This window comes from Littorina saxatilis, linkage group LG1, assembly GCF_037325665.1.
Source record: "Littorina saxatilis isolate snail1 linkage group LG1, US_GU_Lsax_2.0, whole genome shotgun sequence".
Classification (NCBI taxonomy): domain Eukaryota; kingdom Metazoa; phylum Mollusca; class Gastropoda; order Littorinimorpha; family Littorinidae; genus Littorina; species Littorina saxatilis.
The window spans coordinates 90706720-90725281 of NC_090245.1; the positions used below are offsets into that span (position 1 = coordinate 90706720).

General features: G+C 41.0%; 2 protein-coding genes and 1 long non-coding RNA gene across 5 annotated transcripts in view; 1 reads left to right on the forward strand and 2 right to left on the reverse strand.

Annotated features, from left to right (window-relative positions):
* Positions 1 to 18562, reverse strand: part of LOC138945386 (arrestin domain-containing protein 2-like) — a 37187-nt gene that overhangs the window by 5029 nt on the left and 13596 nt on the right. For both annotated transcript variants that reach the window (XM_070316827.1, XM_070316819.1), the window contains exons 2-5: positions 17867 to 18094; positions 17179 to 17402; positions 7306 to 7485; positions 6825 to 7001 (exon numbers count right to left, since the gene is read on the reverse strand). In XM_070316827.1, coding sequence (XP_070172928.1) covers positions 6825 to 7001; positions 7306 to 7485; positions 17179 to 17402; positions 17867 to 18094 — 809 coding nt within the window. The remainder of the gene's footprint in view (positions 1 to 6824; positions 7002 to 7305; positions 7486 to 17178; positions 17403 to 17866; positions 18095 to 18562) is intronic.
* On the forward strand, positions 972 to 7033 carry LOC138945422 (microfibril-associated glycoprotein 4-like). The gene is made up of 4 exons (XM_070316856.1): positions 972 to 2180; positions 2546 to 2645; positions 5121 to 5356; positions 5665 to 7033. The coding sequence occupies exons 1-4, from the start codon at positions 1851 to 1853 to the stop codon at positions 6091 to 6093; spliced, it is 1095 nt and encodes a 364-aa protein (XP_070172957.1). The 5' UTR covers positions 972 to 1850; the 3' UTR covers positions 6094 to 7033.
* Positions 9358 to 15191, reverse strand: LOC138945485 (uncharacterized). Of its 2 annotated transcripts, none has more exons than XR_011449012.1 (5): positions 14998 to 15191; positions 14369 to 14453; positions 14121 to 14206; positions 13395 to 13473; positions 9358 to 10872 (listed from the first exon to the last, which is right to left on the reverse strand). It is a non-coding gene; the product is annotated as an uncharacterized lncRNA (long non-coding RNA). The 2 variants fall into 2 exon arrangements; XR_011449011.1 differs by having other exon boundaries at positions 14137 to 14206; positions 14998 to 15189.

The window sequence follows — 18562 nt, forward strand, 5'->3', positions numbered from 1 at the left end:
GTACGTGTGTGTGTGTGTGTGTGTGTACGTGTGTGTGTGTGTGTGTGTGTGTTGTGTGTGTGTGTGTGTGGGGGGGTTGCGTGCGTGTGTGTGTGTGTGTGTGCGTGCGTGCGTGCGTGCGTGTGTGTATATATATATATATATATATATATATATATGTGTGTGTGTGTGTGTGTGTGTGTGTGTGTGTGTGTGTGTGTGTGTGTGTGCCCCTTAGAGTCAGGATGATTACGTTAATGCGGAAACATTTTCTTGTGCTGTCGTAATGCACTGAAGTCGCCTGGGTGTAAAATTCAATGCCAGTCAGCATCGATTAGCAAAACAACAGATTGGAATGAATCGAACAGGCTAAATCTGCCGAAATGAAGCTTTAGACCGGATGCAATCGCGCTCGATTTCACGCAGTCACAAACCACATTGCCCACACATTGAAATGTATTCCAGATAATTATTCCCTACGGCTGAATCTGGCTCTGAATTCTAATGACATGCAAATAATGGTCAGCCCAGCATAGCACGCACAAAAATCAATAAAAGTTAATGAGAAATCATTTGGTTGGTTAACGAGTGCAAGGTTATTTCTGTAAAATCGGCACCTAAAAAATTAGAATTCAGGAAAACCCGATCACAAGACACAAAGGGAAAAAATTGGGTTAGACACAGCAGGGGCGCTTTTGATCAATGCGATGATTTGTGTACACTCTTCAAAGATCAATTTCGAACGGATCTCGTTTTTAATGAGAAAATAAGATATAAAGGTCATGATCAGTAATTATCGTTGCGATTGTTAGAACAGCTAGAGTGAGAAAAAAAAGGTAAGAATCAATTACGTATGCTTATGGAACTGTCCTCATAGAATTTGCCTGATTTTTCGTTCTGTTGCTCAGATTCGTCAACGGTTTTAATTGCGTCTAAGCCAAGTCAAGGAGAATATTTTTTCATTTTAAGCCTACGGCTGAAAGCAGACAGGCAGTCTCTTTATTGTTACGTTTTTTGGTCTGAACAGTGGATTCATACACCATGGCTGAACAGGACTTAGGTTATGTTGAACTGAGGCACCTTTACTCCAGCATCTCTGTATCTCGGCCAGCGCGCAGGTAACGCGGCGACGTCTGTCTTCGTCACGCACGACTTGCATTTTTCCTGACACCGTCTCCATGGTCTCCGAGTGAGATAGTCGAGAGGTGTGGAGTCCCAAAGGGGAAGTGGCACGCAATATACAATAGTTTGATAACATGCAACTTATTTCCGACCGTTGATCACTGATACAATTCAACGCTTTGGATGGAAGCGACCTACTTTTTATTGTAGTTCACTGGAAGACTTCAAAACTTTGGATTTCAATATTATATGCGATCGTTTCTCATGCCTGTTCGTGATCTTGATTTGAGAGCAGCTTGATCTTTCTAAAACCTATGGGCGAATCAGCCTGCAGTTGCACAGGGTTCCGTCAGTTTCATTTGACTAATTGTCGGATTACGTGTCGTTAGGCGACGTGTATATGATTAACAAGGTAATGCAGACAAAGTTTACTGTATTGAAATTCAGGACAACTTCTGTTGCTGTAAAAGTTTTGGTAAAAGAGTAGGAAATAGGAGGATATCCATCAGCGATTGTCTGCTGCCGGCAAGGACTGGCAATGCGACAAAACACGCCTGAGGGGAAAACACACACAAATACGTCTTTTCACTTCTGTTCTTCATCTGGACATTTAATATTCCCGTTACAAGTTAACTCCATGTTCATGTACCAAGACTGAGTCACCAAGGTCGTTTACTTTGTTCTACCCTAACGCCATCGGGCTTTTACAGCTGTTGTTCAACTCTATAATACTCTTTCCATCGACAACGATGGCCAATTCTGGTTCGAGAAAATTTTCTGTTGCTCTGATTGTACTGATCTCCGTGTGCTACGTACACAATACGGCTCAAGTGGAGGAAAAACGGCTGTCCAGAAGCGACCGCTGTCCTGGACTGGTCATCTCACAGACCCACTGCTATCGGACTCTGGAGGTCCGGAGTCTGTTAGAGTGTGGGATGCATTGCCGACCCGACAGTCCTTGTCAGTCAGTCAGTTTTGACGGCACAATGGAACTGTGTTATCTGTGCAACGCAACTTCTGGAGTGAATTGTTCCAATATGGAGCGAGGCGTTAATAAGAACACCAAGTACTTTGAATCAGTAAGTTCTGTCACTTAAATTGCTGAAGCATATAATGCGTGTGTGTGTGTGTGTGTGTGTGTGTGTGTGTGTGTGTGTGTGTGTGTGTGTGTGTGTGTGTGAGTGTGTGTGCGCGCGTGTGTGTGCGTGTGTCTGTGTTTTTCTGTGTGTCTTTGTGGTTATGGTTTGTTTAAGGATGTGTGTGTTGTCGCCTTTTTTTTTGAAGTACCATTTTCCATCAAAACCAAGGAATATCCCTTTAGAATTTTCTGAAAAATATTTGTGTGTGTGCTGATGATCTGCGTGAGCAGGAATCCCTGCATGGCGTACAGCGATATAATGGCAAACAATGTTTTAGCAAGGTCAAAACGTTTTGGTCTTTACAGGAGATAAAGTGCGAGGAGACCGGACAGACAATGGGACCGGACGGTGAATGTGTGTGTGCTGAAGGCTTCAGAGGGAAGCCTTGCGCACCCTACAATGGCGGTACGTTGAAACACACAGTCCTTCCCGTTTGAACGACAATGTCAGCCATCACAGGGACTGGGTGGCCGAGTGGTAACGCACTTGCGCTCGGAAGCGAGAGGTTGCGTGTTCAGGCCTGGGTCAGGCCGCAATTTTCTCCCCCCTTTCCTAACCTAGGTGGTGGGTTCAAGTGCTAGTCTTTCGGATGAGACGAAAAACCGAGGTCCCTTCGTGTACACTACATTGGGGTGTGCACGTTAAAGATCCCACGATTGACAAAAGGGTCTTTCCTGGCAAAACTGTATAGGCATAGATAAAAATGTCCATCCAATACCCGTGGGACTTGGAATAAAGTAAAAAAAATTCCATCTCACACGGCATTAAGTCTCAGGAAACATGAATACACGCATGCAGGAAAAAAATAATATGGGTAGCGCCGTATGTATGGCAGCTCGCTTTTCCCGGGGAGAAAGCAGCCCGAATTTCCATGAGGGTAAATCTTATCCTAATCCTAATCCCAAAGGCACAGTTCTCCCCGTGAAAACACTTCAGCTCACCGTCTCAGATCTGGCCAGACTTCTACGTGGAACAAGAACATCATATATTATACCAATATACCAAAGACCATCATTGGTCACATACCAACGATGAACATCCTACGTGCTCTTTGTGCACGGTGGGAGGTTTAAAAAAAAAAAATTCTCCGTAAAAGCCACTATTGTCTTTTTAAGAATCTAATTCATCAAAAAATTCCAACTCACAAGAGCAAGCAGTGAGGGTGTTCATTTTGGGTATTTGAAGTGTGTGTGTGTGTGTGTGTGTGTGTGTGTGTGTGTGTGTGTGTGTGTGTGTGTGTGTGTGTGTGTGTAAAAGCGTGGCTAGATCTGAGACCATGGGCCATTTGAGACCATGGGCCTGGCTAGATCTGAAACTTAAAGGAGTGTGCCTTTAAGGCAATTGCACGGAATGAGAGCACCCATCCACGTAAACATATACCAAAAATCAACAGCCTGGCAGTGTTCTGAACAGAGTAGGCATTTGTTGTGCTGAATTAATGTTGATGTTGACACTGGTTTCAGTTACGACATTCATTCTGCAACATCACATCTTGTTCTGCAACGATCCAGGCAGTTCGACTTTCGTATGTGTTCAAGTTGAAGGATGTTGTTGTCCCTTGTAACAACATGAACACATCTGTGTTAGCTGACATGATGGGGTTCATGAGAGAGAAAGGAACCTGTCATGTGCCAGACTATGTGAATTAACCACCGCACTTACTCATTCTCCACTCACTCGAGTGTCACGAGAGGGTTGCAAGTGGGATATGGAAATAGTAACTATTGTCATCATTTTCACGAGTTTTCATTCATAACAAGCTGGGTACCAAAAAAAAAACAATGTTCATATGTGACAAAGCAAGCAGTGAATTGGTTTGAGTTTGGAACGTGGATTGTCAAAGTAAAGGCCAACCAGACTGTTTGTTTGATATGTGGAACCGTGGAGGCTTTGGATTCGTGTTTCCGAGGACAACGATTGTACACATTCACTCTGAAAGACCAAATAAATGTTGATAATTACTACGACGACTCATGGTCAACTTGTAACTTGCAAATTGCACAACGAAAAGTCTTAAAACACGTAAAAGAAAAGGGAAACGCTAAAAACTTACTCACACATACAGGGCCGGACCAAATGAGTTGTAAGGGGGGGTTCCTCCTTTTGGGGGGGGGGGGGGGGGGCAAATCAGCGAAGTGGCGAAGTCACAAGCGCGCGCCTGCTTAACTAGGGGGGGGGGGGGTCCGGGGGCATGCTCCCCCGGAAATTTTTTGAAAAACGGTTAAAATCTGTGCAATCTGGTGCATTCTGGGCCTTGTTTTGAGGGTTAAGAGCAGCATTGTTTTGGTGCTAAAACTAGTAAAAAAAAACCCACTCAAAGCAAGGTACATGCTTTTTCCAGGGGTGGGGTTCCGGAACCCCTGGAACCCCCCCCCCCTGGGTCCGGCCCTGCACATATGATGGCAGCTCTGTGCATTTTTAGACTCGAAGCAAAGCGACGCAAAGTCAGTTTACGTTCGGCGTCACATACAAGTATGACGTTTTCGCTTGAACTTCTGACGTACATAGGTGCCCTGAATTGCATTCCAATAATTACGTTCCCAACATTGGCACCCTGTCAATTATTGTGCGTACTTTTGCTCTTCCAAAATGATGACAAAAACGATGTCTGTTAGGTTCTTGCCGGGGGGGAGCATATCGCCTTCTGTTACATCTTGCGGCCTCGGTCGATTAAGATGAAACAGAAGACGATATGCTCCCCTCCGACAGAAAAAAAAGTTGGTCTGACAATACGCCACCAAACATCTCATGTATAAATGCTCCTTATCTTTTTTCTGCAGTTTTTACCTTACACAATGCAACGATATCTTTGATAAGGACATTTACACCAAGCAAGGCGTGTTAGCGATCGAACCATTCTTATTCTTTTTCATTTTACAGACTGTAAAGATCTGTATGACAAAGGCATTTACACAACGCCGGGTGAGTACACAATCCATCCACTACTGTCCGACCAGCCTTTCTCTGTGTACTGCAAGAAGCTGACCAACAACAACAACACTCGCACCAATGTGTTGGTCAGGTCGAGCGACACCACAAGCTTCAACCGTAACTTTTCCGAGTACCAAGCAGGCTTCGGAGATCTGGAGAACGACCACTGGCTTGGCCTGGAGAAGGTTCGTACAGCCGGAGTAGTTTAGCTGTCATGATCAAAAAGTATTTCTTGGTTCTGTTTAATTTTAAGCCGCAGATTTTGATTTGTTACATTGATTTGTGGATTACCATGTACAAATTCTCAGACAAAGTATTTTTGTGTGTTTACATTTATTTTTTTTATTCTCTTTATTTATATAGCGCCTTATCCGAAGTTCAAAGCGCTTTACAAAGGATCAATGTCATGATCATGAGCAGTTGCCATTTCGTTTCCGAAAATGTCAGAGTTTTACCGGGACATGAACTAGCGCGAATGTTAATTTGTCCGCAGCTGTACCAGTTGACGAACAGCCGGAGCTACGAGCTCCGTGTGTCGTGCAGGCTGGAGAACGGCAGCAACGTCTTCATGTTGTACCAGCACTTTCAGATCACCGGGTCCGCAGACGGATACCGCATGCTGTTCCGTCAAACAAGGGACAACTCCACCTACTTCCTCGGGGACTGCTTCACGCCTCTCCTCGGGGCCAAGTTCAGCGCCTACGACAACGACAACGACGAGAACAACAAGGTGAATTGCGCGGAGAAGCACGAGGGAGGCTGGTGGTTCAGGGGAGAGAACTGCAGCACGTGCAACCCGACAGGCCCCTTGCTCAAGTCCCCCAACGGCACCAGGGAGGGCATCGACGCAGAGGCCTTCTGGACCCACGACCTGGGTGACGCGGCCCTTTACGTTATTTACATGTATCTCATTCAGATGTAGTGGTTTTGCTTCAGAGAGGAGTTACATTTTGCGGTTGACGCGGTTTTATGGTAAAACATTGTGTCTCCATCCTTTCACAAGGTACGTTAGATTGTACTCGTTCATAATCGGTGCAAATAAGGAGCGTTTGACTACTGAGATGGACAAAGGCTTTGTTTTTCAGAGAGGAGTTACATTTTGTGGTTGACGCAGTTTTATGATAAAACATTGTGTCTGGATCCCTTCTCAAGGAACAGTTACGGGCTGCCGGACCAAGGCAACAAGGCACGTTGGATTGTACTCGTTCATAATCGGTGCAAATAAGGAGCGTTTGACCACTAAGATGGACAAAGGCTTTGGGCGACAGAGCCTTATATACCTGGTTTATGTGCATTTTCCCCATAGGTATGTAGAAAAGCGTTGCACGGTTTGAAGCTGCCTTTTAATTCAAGCCCTTACGTCGTGTCTAAGTGTACGTCGTACACGTTCCTGTGTCGTCAACATTGTCTTAGTGGTTTTTTTCCCCGGGTAAACTAAACTTTAAATTTACATAACAATTAACTGAAGCAGAATCAAGCATGTGAAACTCCAGACCTGACTCCAGGCAAACAAACTTGAAACAATGTTCGTGAATCTGAACGGCTTGAGTAGAAATGCCTCCACCTCGTCCGTGATTTGTCGATGCAATTGACAAATTGAACGAGACAAGTGTACTAAGTAATATTGAGTGAGGTGGACAAAGTAACTCTCACCTCAAAGAAGAAGCGAGCATCAATAATGTGACAGCCACCAAGACCCGTGGGCGGAAGTGCAGGGACTTGTAAAGATGGCTCCCATTTCGTCACTTCCGCTCTGTGAACCGTTTTCTTTTCCTCTGCAACCACTTTAGTTGTAATTTTTCTTCTCGTTTTGGCTTTGTATGTTGTAATCTGCACAGAAGATTGAAATAAACAGAACCAGGTTAGACTACAAAATAAATGCTGTATGAAAGCTATCAAAGCGTTCAATGGGTTTATTTATTATCAAGATGCCAAAAGGAACTTGAAAGACAGGAGTTCATCAGAAGAGCAGAAGGGTTCATATCTTAAGAGAGTGGTCCCGCTTGATTATGTATATTTCTCTCTGTTAGTCTGTCTGTCTCTCAGGTAAGGAATGCATGCAAGTATGCGTAGACTAAGGCACACACAGACTTACACAGAGAAAGACAAAAAGACGATAGACAGGTAGACCTACCATTTGTAACCTGACAAAGATGTTGATGGGATTGCGTGTGAAGTTGCGAAAGCGGAAATCCGGAAACATTGTCTCCCCTGGCACGTAGCCTCTGTATGGTAACTCATAGCTGACGTCATATCGGTCCGGCCTGAGGCACCCACAGCAAAGAATCACTTCCTCTCGATGATGTATCTTTTTCTGGCAACACGGGAAAAAAGAAAACAGTTTAAAGAGGTGATTAAAAAGAGGAAAGAAAGAATATTGATAAGTAATGCTCATACCTTAATATTGTGCTTAAAGTGTAACTAAACAGACATTTTGAAGTGTCAGCTTTACTGAATTGCTTTATGTTTTGTCCAAGTATAGACCTGTAGAAGCGATACTGGACGATTTTTCCAACGTTTACTGTGTTTTCTGATTTACTACGATTTTTTAAAAGTGTTGAACCCATTTCAGATTTACCTGCTTATCTGTTCTTGATTTGATACTTCCAAAGAACAAGTGGTACTTTGAGTTCCGGTTTTATGTTTTAACCAATCAGAATTTGGTTCCTAAATAAAATCGTCTGCTGCCTGTCCCAGCAGAGTCGGCAACAAGCACTGCTTGCCACATGTGTGATGTTACCAACAGAAATAGCCATAAATTGGGCAAGGTAGCAATGTAAATGAATTGGATCTAACTAATGTGCTTGTACTGCATCTCTGGCCTTTGTATTCACTCCAAATGTACTGGCTCAGCGTGAGAGGCAACATCCTGTCGAAGTCGTAAGCACGAGGCTGACTGGAAGATTATTATTCGAAGAGCATGCTGAAACAGATTGTAAGTACAATATTTTACATGTTCTCGACATTTCTGTTGATCTTTCCTTAACTTTAATTGTTTCCTTGATTTAAAACCCTAGGTCTTGTATTTTCATTTGTGATACTAAGCACGTATCTTTACCACAGTATCTGATCACTTCACACTTGAATTTTGGAATGATGAAGTGGAATTATTTCTGGATCTAATTTATTCCTTGTTCCCCCCCCCCCCCCCCCTCGATTCCTTTTTTCGCCACATATGTATTGTCGTGTAAGGGGGTAGATGCGTGTACTGGCTGATTTTTTGATTTTTTTTACTTCGGTCAGATACAGATGATTGAAAAAAAACTTGTCAAGGATTTCAGAATTTAATAGATCTGTTCGAAGTTTTTACGGGATGGGTCCTGTTACAATATAGACTGAATGTGCGCAAGATGAACTTTTGATTAAACATACACACACAAATGAATCTCTTGATTTTGTAATACGGCGAATGTCCAGTTCCCACCACCACGTCTGTGGTATGTTTTTATACTGTTTGATTGAATAGACTGACGTGCATTCTCTCGCAAATGTGCGCGCGTGTGTGTTTGTCTGTGCCTCAGACTTATCAATCAAAGATGATGTTGCACATTGCAGATCTATGCGACAGGAGCAAGTGGACAAGACAGCTACATTTGTCTGAGCGAAGATCCAACGGTAAGCTCTTTTAGCCGAAGACAGCGAGCCTGGGTGCATGCATGCAAGCTTCTATCATGTTCGTGTGAGTGCTGCAGGGCTATTAGACGCCTTTTCATTATTCTTGATTTGGAGATCCATGCAGGGTATTAGAAAGTGCAGAATATACACGTTTGAACAAATACGATGTGTGTTTGCTCTGAAAAAAAGAAAAAACGCAACAAACAAACATTGTATTTGTTTAAAGTATCACAAATATTTATTGCCTGTATCTGCATGTTTTGATAATGATGAAGGGTAAATTACTTTGACGTGTGCTTTTTTTTTAACCACACTGATAACGAATGATAGAAACACAGACACACTTAATAACATATCCACAAAAATTGTAACAATAAATGTAAGCTCCTCAGAAGTAAGTAATTATGAGATTCAGACAGAGAGAGAAAGCCCAACACGAAACCAGTTGTGACATTTTTTATTTCATTATGTAATATTAAAAACACGACAACAACGTATTTCCTGTACTTAGTTTCGTGCAATTATGGATTGCAAAGTATGTCTAATTGAGTGGCATAAAGAGGCACAGTTGCATGAAAAACCAACTCGGATCTTGACTAGGATCAGGATTTTACATGGACACAACCTAGAATTTAACATCCTGGGGGGAGGGGGGTACTGCGCCTTTCACATCAAGATGTAAAGATCTATTTTAAATAATACTTATTAGAAGGGAACAAAATCAAACAAACTACAACAATCGTTCTGAGGGGAGAGAATTACCTCTTCCGAAGAAATTACCTCCCTTGCTTTTCTTGTCGTGACTTATGTAGAGTAAAGTGAATAGAAAGTGAATCAGTCAGTAACAAAAAAAACCACAACATTTCTTAAGATCAATGAGGAGTCTTGAAGTATTTGTCAATGTTAATCTTGTATGCATAACAAACAATATATTACGGATTGATAATTAAAGAAAATCGTCTCTTCTACAGGGTTGACCCCCCTAAAAAGGACACCCACAACCATACAAATTACTTCTGCATCTGTTGAACCAATTATTTTATATATGGTATTCATTATCTTCAGTTTATGTTCTGCCTTTCCAGTAAGTGGCAATTTTGTAAATTGAATGGTCTGACTTTTGTGCAATTTTAATTTGTTTCTCCAAATTCGGGGGTCGACTAAACAGAACGAGTTTTGACATTGAGCGGTAGCCATTTTTACCTAATTTAAACCCTTCAGGCTTTTACCTTTTTGATTATTTTGAATGTCTGAGTATGTAAAAACATCCCCTTCAACCCCCAGGCTATCGATGACCTGAAGAAAGCATGCAGTTACAGCTAGGTTCAGGGCAATCCTCAGACACGAAAGCGTTGGTGTCATTGGTGATGCAAAAGTTAGATAATTTAACCTAAAAATTTGCCACTTTGTGAACTGCACATGCATAAAATCAAGTTTAAGTATGCTGAATATGAAGTTATCCAGTCAATTGGTGTAGAAGTTATAGCATTTCTGTCAGTTAACAGTATTTAAAATCTCTAAAGTAAAATCTGACATATTCGAAAGTTTTGCATAAACACCCAGACAATTTTTACGATATTCTCCAAAGCTTCTCCACTTCTCAGCCCTGTCTTGGAAATGAATTCGAATAAGGCAGTCAAAATAACTTAGTTTGGAGCACCCATCAATCAGAATAAGCATTAACTTTTGACACAGGAAATATCTTCTACCGAAAGCTCTCCTGGTTTTATTCTACATTTTTCCTGCATAATGGTAACAAATTTAATGATAAATCTAAACAACGAAGTGACTGTGGTAAGATGAACAAAGTTAAAAAACAAAGGATTACTGTAAATGGTTTACGAATCGAAATCTAAACAAGTTTTAATGATAAGTAAAATGATAAAAAAAATAAAATAAAAAAAAGCTGACGTCCTCGCATTTGTCCAGAATTATTCCATGTTTAACATGGGAACAGAGGTATAATTGGTCTAAAGAATTTATCTGTATGCAATGCCCGCTATAGGTGAAAGACTTTTGTGGAAGCCATGGAAGAATGCATCGCTGTTGTGCTGGTTCAGCTTGAGGTCCTGTCCTAGCGAATATCCTGCACACACAAAAACACGACTTTTTAAGCCACTTATGTTGCATTCCGTGACATAGCTTTGTTAAAACCGTGTGCCTGATAATAATGACAGATTTTGTTGATATACATTTTTTTTAAAGACACCCCATATGATATTGTTTGACAATCTCTTTCAACATAGTTTACGAATCACCAATGTGTATACAAACGCAAATAACCCACAGGTCAATAAATTACTTTCCAGAGAGAGAGAGAGAGAGAGAGAGAGAGAGAGAGAGAGAGAGAGAGAGAGAGAGAGAGAGAGACACAGAGAGACAGACAAAGAGAGAGACAGAGAGAGAGAGAGAGAGAGAGAGAGATCAAAACTAGAAAATGTGTGCTATATAAAACAAGGATAATCACTGTCAAATCTTTGCTTGTACCTGCATGGTGTTTACTGCGCTATATACACAACCTGTTTTATTTCATTTATTTATTTATTTATTTATTTATTTTTTTTTTTGGGGGGGGGGGGATGTTTTGTGATGAGGGTTTTTTCAAAGCCTTTACTGCTTTAGTCATTGAATCCACCCGACTTCGATTTATTGTTCAGTGATGGGTAATTGTGTGACCAACTATGTAAGTTAGTGATTGTTCTGGCTTCATACAATGACATTGCATTAATTTTATAAGTGTATGTGTGTGTGTTTCAGGCAAAAGCTGATATTACAGTCCTAGTTGTATGCAGTACCTCTGCTTCTTCGTTCAGGAATCAAAGTATACAATCTAAACCGATTATTTTGTTCAATAATGTTCAGCTTACCATCCCGAAGAAGGCAGTAACGTGCCGAGATATTGATTATAGATATTAACGTACCTAACCTGGTTACTGGTGTGTTTTCTTTTTATTTCAATAATGTAAATGTGTGACACCTTGCAGGGTACTTGATGTTCAGAGCAATATTTCTGGCAAAAGACCTTTTATGGATCAAAGAAAACTTTTGTCGTGGTGCACAAGTCAATCAATTTGGTTGATAAATAATTTGTGCTGCATTTTCCCTGGTTCCAAAACGTAGTATGTATTACCACATGTCCTTACCTGTCATTGGCATCACATGATTCTCTGCAAGCAGTCTTTTGTGGAAATTATTATACGTCATTTAACACTTGCACTTATAGTAGGGCTGATGGGGTCTATGTCGACCAAAAGAGTGGTATTCTCTGTAGGTCGAGTTCCTGTAGGTGGATTCCCTGTATACCTAAGACTTTAAAATTGGCAATCTAGTATACAGGGAATCCCACAGGGTGCAGTTTTTCAATAAAACTTGCAAACCATACTCGAATTTCTAAGAAATATTAAAAAAAAAGATCGAAAAACATCAAATTCTAACGATGTCGCCAAGTATCACGTGACTTTCATTGATATTAGCAAAACGCTACAGGAACTACACCCTGTGGTATTCCCTGTATACAAGATTGTCAATTTTAAAGTCTTAGGTATACAGAGAATCCACCTACAGGAACTCGACCTACAGTGAATCCCATTCTTTTGGTCGACATAGACCCCATCAGCTATAGTAGGTGGCTGTGGAACGGTAGACATGCAACGACAACGAACAACAAAAGACAAAGTGTGGAGAACACTCATTTTTCTTAACATACGCTAAGTTTCTTTGAGAATGCTCCAAGTGAAAATCAGGGGTTCCTAGGCCTGATATCACAATTAAACAGCTTCTTCTCAGAATCAGGAGGGAAAAAAACGAGATGTGACAAGAACAGACAGCAGCAGCAGCAACAACATTGCTAAATCGTCGCTTTAACAAAATTTCATGTTTAGTATCGCAGACAAAGCACGGCTACTGATCCGACCAAAGCCACACTTCATGCACGATGGGCACATTGTTATGGCCAGCTTGTTAACATGAGCATTGTGTATGTTTTACATAGAATTGAATGTGTTTGTCGTTGTGTCTGTCATCTATCCTAGTCATTTGATTTAGAATAAAGCAAACTTATTACAATGACGATTTTCTTCGGTTTTTGATGAAGGATTGGCATCTTTTCCTATTTTCCAACTCTGCCACCATACACTGGCCGTTCAGGTCTGCATGTCGACCACATGGTGTGTGATCAGATTTTTCGGACATGTTCACAATGCTTACATGACCACCAAATGGAAAATCAGTTTGTATTTGTTATGATTTTGTGTAAGCACAATCTTCATACAAGTAAACAGTTTTGTTGCAAACAGAGCCTTCATAAGAAAAAATGCTTCTAAGTCAAAATACATACCCCCTTGTTCGTATTGCGTAAAATATACCCATAAATTCTGGACATCATATTTTTATTTTTTTTCACAACAATGAAACCAAACTTTGGCATATGTTTTAGCAATATATTCACAATAAAACCTATGAGTTTGAAGGCTGCATCTTGTTTTGTTTATTTTTGAGAATTTGTTTGCAAACCCATGCAAATGGCCAGTTTCTGGGGAGAGACTGGGGAGATAATGGCCAGTATAGAAAGAGTTAATAAGTAAACTAATGTCAGAAGTAGGTATTTACCTTGTTTGCCTTCGCGTTCTTGATAGCCCGCTGCAGCATTTGTATCACTTCCCTTGACATTCAAAACGCCAATGTATTTCTGAAAGGAAAATAAAGATATATATTGACCGAAACATCACACAAGTGGTATATCATGCTAGGTTTTGTTTACAGTGCCTGTTCTACGACCACATCTGATTGTAATTTAAATAAAGAAAAACTGTATCCATTTATTACTTCTCTATTTGTGTGTGTTTGTGTGTGTGCAGGGGCGGATCACATCATTTTTAAGGGGGAGATTCCAAATTTCTTTTAGGGACAATTTGACGACGCGAAGCGTTTAGTTGAAGACGCGAAGCGTTCAACCTCCTTGGGGGAGGGGGGGGGGGGGGGGGGGGGGGGGGGTCCGACAAATGTTGATAAAAACAAGGAAAATGGATCAATCCGAGCCAAGAAACATCCCCTAATACACCTTCCAAAAAAGTAAATATATTAAGAAGAAAAATTTGAATCACAACAAGGACAACTGATAGATCTGGCGCAACCTGAGCAAACTAATTAGCCAACTTCTTTCCAAAATCGTCACTTAGAATACAAAGGCCGGATCCGCCCAGTGTGTGTGTGTGACCGATGACCTTCTCTAAATTCTTATCGTTGCGTTTGCATGGTAATAAAGTTTTAATACTGGATATGCCCATGAAAAAATATCATTTCTTGTTCATGTCATTGTGTGTGTGTGGCCAGGACCGTGACTTCTGCTTGCCTCGACGTCTTCAGAAAAGACACAAAATGCCAGCAGGCGTATGTTCTTGGAGCACTCAGTATGCAGTCATCTGCAAACAAATAAATACAAATTATTCAATTGTGTAAATAAAGAACAATCATTTTAATATTACAACAAAAAAATTCATATAACTGTAGTCTTCACCAGAGACATCCACTACACTATCTTTAAATAAAACTGCCGTAAAAAATTGAAATACTATAAAACTTACCCCCACTCAGATCTATTTGGGATTATTCAAGTTTCAACCATGAAACGATGCCGGTTTGGACAGATCTGCTAGTTTGCCGCTGAAACTGAAATCAAAGGCGATCTTCAGAACTATTTCTAATCTTGTATTTGTGATTAATATAAAATACTGATCTTCCCAATTGAAGCTGATGTGTATACACATGACCAGGACAAGGTATTTTGTTACAGGGCATTTACGCAGACGTCGCAGTTCAAAATATCGTTTTAGATCTGATTTTGTACAGCAGCCTGTGTGATTCAGAATCGTCTGCCCTTTTTCGGTTTAACATTTTATGGACGATTCCTATGAGACTGCTCAATCATAACTGATGACAAATTCAGAAACAGATGATGGTTTCAAGTAGGCTACAGTAATGATTCGTTAAAAATGTCAAGCCACTCGTCGATCATTCACACTCAAAGAACCCAAGCCAAATCTGCTCTGGTTCCGAGCAGCTTTTTCCAACTGAGACCCTAATTGTTACGCATCTGCCGCGAAAAGATAGACCACAAACAAGCGGCACTGTACCATGCTTTCGTTTATGTTGCTAAACAGATTAAATGTGCATTGTAAATGTGCTTACAGCAAAGAAATGCATCCTTACTTACCACAAAAATACTGGTACCACATTCATCGCACTTGTGTCTTCTTACCAAAACCAATCGATATGTTTGTTTACGATGTATTGGTAATTACTAACCGTTAACTATTTTTCAAAAATCTGAAATGACTTTTAAGAATCAAAGAAAGATTCGCTAAAACGGTTGACTTCAGAAAATAAGCAACATTTTTCTGAACCATGAAATAAAAATCGAAAACTCCGTTTGATCTTTTATTTTGGTAGATTGATGACAACAGCCGGAACTGAAAGTACCAGAACCAAAAATTAAGGGCATTAATCAGGTAAACTAAGAAGATTGTCGTTCCTGGCGCGCACTTCACATGTCCGTCAAACAGTGTCCGAGTGAGAGAAAAATTTTTTTTTTCGCAGTTCGACAGTATATGAGGCCCTTCTTCATATCAAAGTGTAAAAGTTGCTGAACGACGTTTTTCCTTTTTGCTTGTTTAGTTACACTTTAAATTAGTTTGAGAAAGACCTTAACTAGCCACTATTAGTCTACCAGCCAGCCTTCTATGTCATGTATGAAACCTGGAAATGTCTGTTCCTGTAAACTTTTATGACGGAAATGTAATCTATAGGGTACGGAGAGTCAAATTAGCTTGGTTGCCTAAAGTTGCACTTTGGGAAATTCTCAGAATCCAAGATGGCCGCCCAACGGTCATCTTGAAGATGGTCAATATATAACTTTTGATCCAGATGGGCTAAAGAGTCGTGTAATACCTCAATATAGGGTTTTTTGATGTCAGCGGGTTCATTTCTGAGGTTGGTTTGTCAATCCTGTCAACAGAATCCAAGATGGCCGCCAAAATATCTAAAAACACATTTCTCGCCATATCTGGGTTTCTAAAGCAGCTAGATTCATGATCTTAGTGCTGACCATGTTTCCAAAGGCTGGGAAGCCGTTCTGATATCACCCAGATGCAAGATGGCTGCCAAGATGGCAGGTAAACGTCATTCACGCTCAAATCAATGTCACACAAAAATAAGGAAAATAATAGAACTCTACTGCTCTTGCGTTACAGCAAACGATTCAAACTTTGAAACCATATCTCCTTCTTTTGCTGGCGCGATCTGCCCGTTGACGATGTTGTACAGGTCAGTGGACTCAACAATGAGAGGGTGCGAGTGCTTCTGCAGTTCCTCTGCAATCTTCGTCCGGTTTGCTGCGTCCATCGCTCGCCTTCTTTCACCTTCCTCTTTGTGCTTGCTCTCCTTCTGTCCATCCCCACCATCGAGACCCATCGGCTTTAGGCAACCAAGCTAATTTGACTCTACATACCCTATAGATTACATTTCCGTCATAAAAGTTTACAGGAACAGACATTTCCAGGTACTCCTTTTGGCAAGTAGACTATATTATGCAAACCATGCCATCAATAGGGATCGATGTCTATTTTGTAATAAAACTTCTTGTTTGTTTGCTTAACGCCCAGCCGACCACGACGGGCCATATCAGGGCGGTTTTGTAATAAAAGAGAACCCCGCCATTACGTTTTATATAAAGCAACATCGTCACGTAAAGCAATTATAATTGTCAGAAGTTGATTCATTTTGCCATTCCTCGTTCAGGGGACTCAACGGCCAACTCATCATTGTCTGAGATAGTTCCGACTTTTCGGACAATAATATTGAAGTTCGCCAATTCTGTGTTTAGACTCGTTGACACTAGCATATAGTCAATTCAAGGTTATGCTTCAGTAACTTCCCTCTTCAGCTGTTAAACTGTCTTATACGTACAGATTTATCCACTCGTATCTTTCTTGCATAAAAAATGTATTTAATAATGATTATGATCAACACTTATATGGCGTGAACCAAAGAATACTTCTGTGCTCTCAGCGCTGTACAATATTAGACTACGAATGACAATACACGATTTTAACACCTTAATAAAAAACATATTATTTCAACATGATAGAAAACAAAAACACAATACAAAACACAATTCACAGATAACTCAATTCAATTCCAATTCAATTCAATACAACTTTATTGTCTGAATGCAACAAACAGACATTTTTCTTTTGGCTCGTGAACAATGTAACATCACATAAAAACACTCTCTCAAAACATATAGACACATAAACAACAGATAACAATTTTATTTGTTATCTATGATAGAAAACTGTAAACTAATTTCTGATCACAATTTCTTTCGAAACCTTACCGTGGCTACTGGATCTTTATTGAGGTCAGCGTGTGAGATGACGGACAGAGCTCTCTTGGTGGACATCTCTGAGGCTCCCGGCCTGTCGACTACACACTCCAGCCAGTGGCGCACGAACCCGTAACGACCTTCAAATGACGCCGGCAGTTGCTTCGGGACCTGAACATCAAAGGCTAAGGAGTGGTGACCTGCCGGCATCATCTCGCCGAAGGATGCTGTTGGTTCTGAATTAGACAGGATATGCAAATCATAATTGATGGGTTTTTTTCTTGCATTTTCACCCAATAATTTTTTTCTTCGGAGGTATTTTTTACAATGACGTTAACCCTCTGTTGTACTAATTGTTTCAGTTCCAAAGAATGAAGTAAATATAGTAAAGAGTTTGTTTGAAAAAGTATGTTACTATTGATTGTTTCATTTCTTGAACAAAAGTGCAAGGAGATCTACACTATCAAATCGCCCAGTCACCGATTGCACCCATAGAAGTTTCCTGCACGACCCCCTCTGCTCTCCCCCCTCTCTATCTTCATCCTCCCCTTCACCCCATCAGCCCCTTCACTTCATCTCCAGGACGCAATAGGCATTTCCTTGTGAAACAGAGAGTGAGAGAGAGAGAGAGAGAGAGAGAGAGAGAGAGAGAGAGAGAGAGAGAGAGAGAGAGAGAGAGAGAGACTGACTTCTTTCTCACCCGTTCCCCACAATATTGAGGTGGTTTCCAGAAACTTCTCTGTCGCAGTTCGACGTCTGGGGGTGCCAGTCACGCCCTTCATGAAACCTTTTTTTTTCTTGCGTTTTTTGTGCGCTGGATTTCCTGACATGCCCGCGTTATCTTCATCGTCACTCTCCTCCACCTCCACCTCCAGCCCGTCGTCCATGAAATCGACGTGAGCCTCGCACCTGTAGCTCAGTCGTATTCCTGAAACGGTAACCAGGACAACGTTATATTGGCCACGTGCAATGCTCTTCTCGGTTCAAGGACACAAAGATGCAGTTAGCAGGAATACTTCTATTACATTTGTATTGATTGCCTGCTTGCTTGCTTGATTGATTGATTGTTATTTTATCTACATGACGTAGAACCTTACTGGTCGGCAAGTCTGCCAGCAGAACGAAATTCAAATGTGGATCGAGCAGTGAACTTTACCTAACGGCAAACGATTTGGACCATTGAGAGCTGAAGAAATGATTGATGGTGCATTATAACATACAGCAAGAAAGCATGGGATGTATCTACGTAGCACCTGCTATTTTGTAGCAGGACAGTTCACATACTGTGTCTGTCTGAGTTTTAGTATGTGGTGGAGTTGTTGCGTCACTTCTAGCTGAGGCAAGCTGATATTGTGGCAGTGAATTAAGCTACGATGTGCATGTTTTGGACAGAAAA

Coding starts and splice junctions, on each gene's coding strand:
- LOC138945422 (XM_070316856.1), top strand. CDS start 1,851: ATGGCCAATTCTGGTTCGAGAAAATTTTCTGTTGCTCTGATTGTACTG. Junction 2,181..2,545: donor ACACCAAGTACTTTGAATCA/GTAAGTTCTGTC, acceptor TGGTCTTTACAG/GAGATAAAGTGCGAGGAGAC. Junction 5,357..5,664: donor ACTGGCTTGGCCTGGAGAAG/GTTCGTACAGCC, acceptor ATTTGTCCGCAG/CTGTACCAGTTGACGAACAG.